The 8,882-nt window shown below is 47.6% G+C and overlaps 1 protein-coding gene across 1 annotated transcript; it reads right to left on the bottom strand.

The window, feature by feature from the left end:
* Positions 1 to 1,993: 1,993 nt before the first annotated feature.
* Positions 1,994 to 2,980, bottom strand: NPBWR1 (neuropeptides B and W receptor 1). Its single transcript, XM_017867940.1, has one exon. The coding sequence runs from the start codon at positions 2,978 to 2,980 to the stop codon at positions 1,994 to 1,996; it is 987 nt and encodes a 328-aa protein (XP_017723429.1).
* Between the last annotated feature and the right edge of the window lie 5,902 nt (positions 2,981 to 8,882).

Raw genomic sequence — 8,882 nt, 5'->3', positions numbered from 1 at the left:
AGAAGCCTCTGAAGCCAGCCAGGAGAGAGAGGCCTGAGGTCCACCATTTGAAACTCATTGCAGATGAAAACTTTCTTTTAAACAATTTACTATTATTTGCCACCCAAGACAGAAGGTTTTTTAATGTATATTTTCTAAACTGATGGCTATGAATTATTTCAATGTTCCTAAAACTCTGAGAGCTAAGAAAGCAATTCTCATTCACCAAAATCAGAGAGGGTGTTTGCTTCCCCCCATTCCAAGGGGCGTTTTTTCTCTTCCAAATATTTATTAAAAGCTATTTTCAACCTAAATAATTGAGAAATTGATTGAAGATGCCAAACTAAGCAAACAAAATCTGCTGCAACGCTCACATTTTGTCTCACATATGACATAGGAAACAAACATTTGTAGAAATTTTCATCCTGTTTGGACTTCATCCCAAAGATTAATACCTTTTAAAACACCATAATCAACGACCAAAGTTTGGTTAGGGTTCGGTCCTCATATCTAAGGCTAAACTGCAGAGGATTGGGCAAACCCAGTGCCAGTCTTCTCTCTCAATCCACTTTGTCTTCCATATGCAGAGATAAAAACACAGGTAGGATGCTGGCCAGTATCCCTGGTGACTCCAGAACCAGTATTTACCCGGTTTACCGGGACTACCTGCCGGATGCTGTCTACAACTAAGGAATAAAGCCCAGGTAATCCACAGCTCCCTGTGAAAAGTCCAGCTGAAAAAACCTGAAGCCATCGGTCATCTCTGCTTCCTGCTGCCCCTAAGGCGGGGCCCAGGAAGCACAGAGAAAGGGAACACAAGAGAATAGATAGCATTTCTTTTTATCTTATTTGATCCTCATGGCAACTCGTGAGATTAAGACATGTACATTATTTATAAAGTTTTCAGTCCTGAAAAACAGTACACACATGAACAGTTACAACAAACTGGTCTAAGTCAGACAAGAGACGATGCCAATTGGGGGAATGGGGCGTGGGGCTTGGCGTCCTCTAGAAGCAGCGATGACCAGTGCGCCCCAGCGCTGTGAAGCGCGCTCAGCCCGAGCGCTCCACCACAAAGCCCCGCGGTTCTCGGAAGCTAAGCGCCCGGCCGCTGGCTCCTCCAGGGGGCGCCGGAACCGCGCGCCCGGGCTACTCCGGGTTCCTTGCTCAGGGAGTCTGAGATATTTTCAGGGGAGATTACGGATAGGAAAGAGAAAAGGCAAAGAAAAGAAGGAGTTGGGGCACACAGGAAGAAGGATCACTATTCGTTTCACATTCTAGGCAGTCACAGCCAAGCGCCACCCTCCTTCCCGGCATCTCATGCCTCCGCAAACGCGCGCACACCACACCTACACAGGGGTGTACTCACACCCCGATGGGGCACACCGAGTTGGTGTGTTTTCCCGAGTTGAAGAGACGCTGGCGGCCTCGGCAGCGGTCCCCGCGCGCGGCGCCAGTCCAAGTGCGTCTCACAGGGTGGGCGCCAAACGCTCGCGCCCAACCCTCTTCCCAGAGCGCGCGGAGGACAAGGTGACCCGCCCGAGCTGTGCGCCAGCTACAGCAGGGGCCCCGCGGAGCCGACGCCTAGGGGCGCCCGCAGCGTCCTCGGGCCTCCCTTCGAAGGCGCAGAGAGCTCCTACTCCAGCCAGGTTCCAGACGACCAGGGCTCGGGGTGGGGGAGCAGGGAGCAGGGAGCAGGGCAGGGAATGGGTGGTTCCCAGCAATACCCGCCTCCTCCTCTGCCCTCCTCTACCTCTACCTCGGCGTGAGGTAGCGCTCGGCGTGGCGATCTTAGCCGCAGTGCTCCTCACCCGGCGTGGACGCGCATCACCTGGAGGGCAAGGTCAACCTGCGGGCGCTGCCGCGGCGCTTCCGATCTGCTAGGTAGGGGATGGGGCGCGAGTCAGTTTCCCCGGGAGGCCTAGGAGGCCTGTCGGGTCCCGCACTCTGGCTGCGGCTCCTCCTGCGCGGGCCAGGGGTGGCGGGGCATTTGCGTAGCCGGACGATGGGGGAGTCAGGCGGCCGCGCGGCAAGTTATCAGCTGGCGGAGGTTCCTGCGGAAGTTGTCGTCCAGGAAGGCGTAGAGGAAGGGGTTGAGGCAGCTGTTGGCGTAGCTCAGGCTGGTGATGAAGTAGGAGATAGCGATGACGAGCGGCGTCTGCGGGAGGTCGGTGGTGAGCGCCACCACGGTGCTCAGGTGGTAGGGCGTCCAGCAGAGGAGGCACACGGCCAGGATCGCCACCACCAGGAACGTCACCCGCTTCTTGGCGCGCTGCAGGGCCTTGGCGTGGCTGTCCAGCCGCATGGCATGCAGCCGGCACAGCAGCGTGGTATAGAGGACACAGATGGTGGACACCGGAATGGCGAAGCCCAGCACTAGCGTGTAGAGGCGGCTCGCGCGCCACCAGAAGGCCTCGGGCTGCGGGAAGACCAGCACGCACTGGCGCCTGCCCTGTTCGTCGTCGAGCCGGGCGAAGACTGCGAAGGGCAGCACGACGAGTGTGACGAGCCCCCACACGGCCAGGCTCACCGCGCGAGCGGCGCTGTAGGTGCGGCCGGCCACCCGGCGAGACTCGGCAGTGGCCAACACCACCAGGTAGCGGTCGGCGCTCATGACGGTGAGGAAGTAGAGGCTGGAGAAGGTGTTGTACTGGTCGATAGCCACGATGAGTTTGCACATGAGCTCCCCGAAGGGCCACTGCCGCAGCAGGAAGTCGGCGATGTTGATGGGCAGCACCAGCGTGAAGAGCTCGTCGGCTATGGCCAGGTTGAGGATGAACAGGTTGGTGACGGTCTTCATGCGGGGCGCCCGCAGCAACACGTACAGCACGGCGGAGTTGCCAGCCAGACCCACGGCGCAGATCACCGCGTAGACAACCGGCACAGCCACCGCCAGCGGTGCCGGCAGCGGCGCCAGAGTCGACGCGTTGTAGCAGCTCAGCGCCCGGCCCAGGCACGATGCGTTGGCGGGCCAGGGCTCCGAGAACGAGGCGTTGTCCATCTCAACGAGGGCACAGGAGCCGGCGACCCGGCGTCCCCCACGGCCGCCCCACGGAGCTCAGCGGTCCCGAAGCCCGGGTCTGCACGGACCTGCTCGCGGACGCTCGCTTCAGCTCTCCAAGCCGTTCTCTAGTTTTTCTGGAGGAGGGTGCCGTTCCCAGCCACCCCACGGCCCACAGTCGCTGCGGACTCACGGGACTGGAAAGAGGAGTTTAAAGCATAGGTTAGTTCGTCGACGTGTAACTTTAGAAAAAGGCGCGGTCCTGAGGTGTGTGTGTGTGTGGAGGGGGGCGCCGCCGCGCCCTAAACCTCTTCCACGTGAGCGCTTCTGCTACCTGTTAAAATCTCACTTCTACCAGTTGAATACATTAAACGAAATGCTAGAGAGAGAAGAATCCTCCCCTTTGTAGGAAAAATACAAACCCTTCTCCTCTCTTTTAGGAAACTTCAGTAGACCCAGGTCACCCCACCGAATCCCGCAGTGGCAAGCTTCGGTCTCCCTAGAGTCTGTGCGCCCTCAGTAACAGCAAGCTCAACAGCAGTCTTTACCTTACCTGGCTGGCCGGGAAGGGCCAGCTCCAGCGTTTCCTGGAGCTGTCAGGAGAGGAGCCCACTGGCTGCTGGGAGGCTGAGACGCCTGCTGGCTAGTTGTCCGCCTCCGGATGTCTGCCTCCCCGCCTTCGCCAGAGTCCACAGCTCGCGTCCCCGCGGGTCCCTCCCGCGCGCCTGGAAGTGCAGGGATGGCGCAGCCGCGACTGCATTCCACTGCCCCGACCGCCGAGCCCAACCCCCACCCCCAGTAAAATGGTCTTGGAACTAACAGAGAACAGAAATTCCCCCAAAATTAAGGGATTCCTTTCTTCCATCCTAGTAGTGCAACCTCACTCCATCTGAAATAATAGAAAGCTCTCCTGTTAAGAATCGAATTTAAGAAAACAAAGTTAGGGTGTAAGTGATCTATTTTTAAAGGAGAACAATGCAGGGGGCTTCTGTTGCATTTTTTAAACACCGTAACACAAATGGGCTAATGTAATGTGAAATCTGTGAGTGCAATTTTATAATGCAAATCACCTGTTTTCTGCTACTCTGGTCTTCAAGGGGATAGAAGATTGTTAGTATGTTTTCTAAAACTACTTCTACTTCTACTTTTGTGTAAGTGAAGACTTGATCAGTAAAGACAAACGGCTTCCGCAAAGCCTTTTAAAGAATCATGACAATGCATATTTCATAAAATGTTGCAAGTTTTTCAACACATTCTCTACTTATCCACACATATGCCCGATTCTCCTGCAAATGAAAGCTATCCTGCCATCACACCGGAGAGTAGCCAAGGAAGGACTAGCAGGGGCAGTCTTGAACTCCTCTGTTGCTGTTTCCCTGGACCTTGGATTCTTCCTTTAGGAAGCAGAAACCATCTTAGGTTCCTCACCAGTTCCCCTGAGAATCTAATGAAATTAACTAAATATTGGTTATTTCCAATTTCTGCTTTTTTTTTTTTTCCTCCACATTCCCTTTAGGAGAGACAGCAAATTAAAACACGAGATTATATCCTCTAGTAAACTTCCCTTCCACAAAAGCAGGCAAAGCCCAAATAAAGTGCAATTCTGGTCCTCTAGGATGCATCTTAGAGAAAGGGGCCTAAGATCCCGAGAAACCTAAAGTCGCCAGTAGAAGACTGTAGGGCCAGAAATACAGTAACCCTCTCATACCTGTGGGGGATAGGTTCCAAGAGCCCCAGTGGATGCCTGAAACCATGGATAGTACCCATTGCCATCAGTGGGAACATGTTTCTGTTCTTCCATCCAAAAACGACGCAACAGCAAAACTATCATGCATTTCTTTTTTCTTCTTCACATTTTCATGGATAGAAGATTTGTTTTTAGTAGATCTTGGCAACCTCTGCATATGATTTTTTTTTCTTTTCTTATTAAGTCCAGAAGTTTTACCTTTTAATTTGAAGGAGGCATTTGCAGCTTCTCTTTGGCATATCTAAATTGCCAGCATCACTTCTCTTGCACTTTGGAGCCAGAGAGAAATAAGGGCAAAAAATCAGTAAAATCAGGACGACTTGAACATACCGCACTGGTCATTGCCACAGTCATCTAATAACCCAGAATGTGAAGTGACTAACAGGTGGATAGTGTAGACAGCAGGGAAACGCTGGGCAAAGGGAGGACTCACCCTCTGTGGGAAGGAGTAAGATGGCTGAATCTCATCACGCCAATCAGAACCCCACACAATTGAAAACTTAGGAACTGTTTATTTCTGGAATTTTCAGTTTAATATTTTTAGACCACAGTAGACCACGAGTAACTGAAACTAGGGCACTCCAAAGCCAATGACAGGGGGATCCACTGTACAAAAGCTCCTGGAATTTACCTACTCAATTATCTTTTTACCAGGATCTATACAAATCAGCTCCCCTGCAGTTTCATGCTTTCTGTGAAAAAAAAGCAGACGATTCTTAAGCTATGTCCATAAGAAACACTATATGATAAAACGCCAGATAAAGTTAAAGAAAAAATATATATAATAGAAAATCTCCAAACGGTTGAAGATGATCAACTATATACACACACATATATACACACGTGTGTATACATATATATACACGTGTATATATGTTTGTGTGTATATATACACACGTGTGTATATAGTTTATACACATGTGTATACACATGTGTGCATGTTTGTATACACATATACACATGTGTATATATGTTTGTGTGTATATACACATGTATGTATATAGTTTATACACGTGTATATATACGTGTGTGCATGTTTGTGTGTATATACACATGTATGTATATAGTTGATCATCTTCAACCATTTGGAGATTTTCCACCCTTTTTGTTGTTGATTTCCTGTTTAATTACACTGTAAACTGAGAACATACTCAGTATTACTTCAATTCATAGATATTTTTTGAAACATACTCCCCAGTGTATAGTTGTTTTCTAATTATTTCATGTGTACTTGAAAAATTGTTCTGCATTTGTTGGGTGCAAAACTCTAAATTTGTCAACTAGTCAAACTTACTATGTTGTTCAAATTTGTCTATAGATTTTTTTTTTTTGAGACTGGGTCTTGCTTTGTCACTCAGGCTGGAGTACAGTGGCACAATTGCAGCTCACTGCAGCCTCAACCTCCTGGGCACAAGTAATCATCCCCTCTCAGCCCCCCTAGTAGCTGGGACTACAGGTGCACACCACCACACTAGACTAATTTTTTGTATTTTTCGTAGAGATGGGGTCTCACCATGTTGCCCAGGCGGGTCTCGAGTTCCTGAGCTCAAGGGAACCACCAGCCTCAGCCTCCCAAAGTGCTGGGATTACATGTGTGAGCCACGTGCCTGGCTTCTGTTAATATTTTTATCTAACTGTCTCATTAGTTACTGAAGGGATGGGGGAAATTTCAATTAATGAGTGTGAATTTCTCTACTTATGCTTTCATTGTATGCTGTAAAGTTGTACTACATAATTTTTTTTTTTTTTTTTTTTGAGATAGAGTCTCACTCACTCTGTCGCCCAGGCTGAAGTGTGGTGGTGGGAGCCTGCACCTCCTGGGTTCAAGTGATTCTCCTGTGTCAGCCTCCCAAGTAGCTGGGACTACAGGGGCACACCAGCACGCTCAGCTAATTTTCTTTTACTTTTTTTTTTTTAATGTATTTTTTGTAGAGATGGGGTTTCACCATGTTGGCCAGACTGGTCTTGAACTTCTGACCTCAAGTGATCCACCCGCCTTGGCCTCCCAAAGTGCTGGGATTACAGGCACAAGCCACCATGACTGGCCAGTTTTCACTACATAATTTGATGCTGTTTTATTAAGGGTACATGAGTTTAAGATCACTATATTTTCCTGTGGAATTTACCCTTTCATCTTGATAGTCTGATTATAATGATTTTATCATCATGTTATTTTATTTTATCAAATGATTATACATTTAACATTATAATACAGAATATATCACATATAATTATAATATTATAGGTATATATTACCTTGTATCATTTTAACATCTTTAACTAGGTTCCTACTTCTTGCTATATGTGTCCACTTTTGTTTGAGTTCATTACAGCTACATTAACTGTTTTTTCATTAATATTATCATGGAATAGCTTTTTTAAAAAAATTTTTTTACTTTAAACCTTTCTGTGTCTTTGTATGTAATGTGGATCCCATGTGAGCATTAGAACATTTGTTTTAATCCAGTCTGACAATGTCTTTGAATTGAAGTATTGAGTTCATAGCATATTAAATGTAGTTAAAGATAGTACTAGGGTTGTTATGGTCTGAATGTTTTGTCTCCCCAAAATTACATATTGAAAGCTAATCCTCAATTGATAGTATTTGGGTATGGGCTTTTGGGAGGTGACTAGGTACTAAGAACAGGGCCCTCATTAATGGAATTAGTGCCCTCATAAAGGCACAGAGTGCAAAAGCCTCCAAGGGTGTGGAGCACCACAGAGAGTCCCTGTGAAGCCCAATGCCCAGCAGAGCTGGGGCAGATCTGCTCCCTTGACCCAGAGCAGTAGAGCAGCTAGTGTGTGATTCTAGTCCCAGGGAGCCAGGATTCAAGCCAGGCACCAAGCTGCCCTGGGAGCAGGGCTGCCCAAAGCTGTGGAGACAGGTTCACCATTCAGTATGTCTGGAAATGGGACATGGAACCAAAGAAGATTATTTTTAAGACTTAAGATTTAATGTTGGCTGGCACGGTGGCTCACGCCTGCAATCCCAATATTTTGGGAGGCCGAGGTGGGTAGATCACTTGAGGTCAGGAGTTGGAGACCAGCCTGGCCAACATGGTCAAACCCTGTCTCTACTGAAAAAAATACAAAAATTAGCTGGGTGTGGTGGCACACACCTGTGATCCCAGCTACTGGGGAGACTGAGGCAGGAGAATCACTTGAACCTGGGAGGCAGAGGTTGCAGTGAGCGGAGATTGCACCATTGTACTCCAGCCTGGGCAACAAGAGCAAAACTCTGTCCCCACTCCCGATCCCCCAAAAAAAGACTTAATGTTTGCTCTGTTCGATTTTGGACTTGGGAAACACCTGCTATGAATTTCTTCTTTCCTCTTTCTCCCTTTGGAATGGGAATGTCTGTCTTATGCCTGGTCCCACTGTTGTATTTTGGAAGCACACAACATGTTCAATCTCACAGGTTCCCATCTGAACAGCAGTTTGCCTCAGAATGAATTGTACTGTGAGTCTCACTCGTATCTGATTTTTAAATGAGACTTTGAACTTTAAACTTTTGAGTTGATACTGGAGCAAATTAAGATTTTGGGGACTATTGGGATGGAATGAATGTATTTCAGATATGAGAAGAACATGAATTTGGGGGGAGCCAAAGGGGGAATGTTATGGTTTGAATATACATGTCTCCCCAAAATTCACATATTGAAACCTAATCTTCAATGTGATGGTATTAGGAGGTGACCCTTGGGAGGTGATTATTAGGTCATGAGGGCAGAGCCCTAATGAATGAGATTCGTGCCCATATAAAAGAGGCTCCAAGGAAATTCCTCATCCTTACTGCTTTATGAGTTACAGCAAAAAAGGTGGTCATTGGACTTCAAATTTGCCAGAACCTTGTTCTTGGACTTTCCAACCTCCAGAACTGTGAGAAATAAATTTCTGTTGTTTACAAGCCACCCAGTGTATAGTATTTCATTATAACAGCTTGAACAGATTAAGACAAAGATATACACCTGCTATATGCTTTGTCCTCTATTTTTCCTATCTCGTTTCCATTCTGTTTTCCTTTCTTACATTATTTTGGATTAGTTAATTTTTTTATTGTTTACTTTCTCCCACTCCATTAACTTATTATTTCTACAAGCTTTAATGATTCTTTTGGACATATACTAGAGATTATATGTATCCTTAACTTACTAA

This window comes from Rhinopithecus bieti, unplaced genomic scaffold (genome assembly GCF_001698545.2).
Source record: "Rhinopithecus bieti isolate Rb0 unplaced genomic scaffold, ASM169854v2 scaffold_4541, whole genome shotgun sequence".
Taxonomy (NCBI): Eukaryota; Metazoa; Chordata; class Mammalia; order Primates; family Cercopithecidae; genus Rhinopithecus; species Rhinopithecus bieti.
This window is presented reverse-complemented; position numbering and strand designations above follow the sequence as displayed.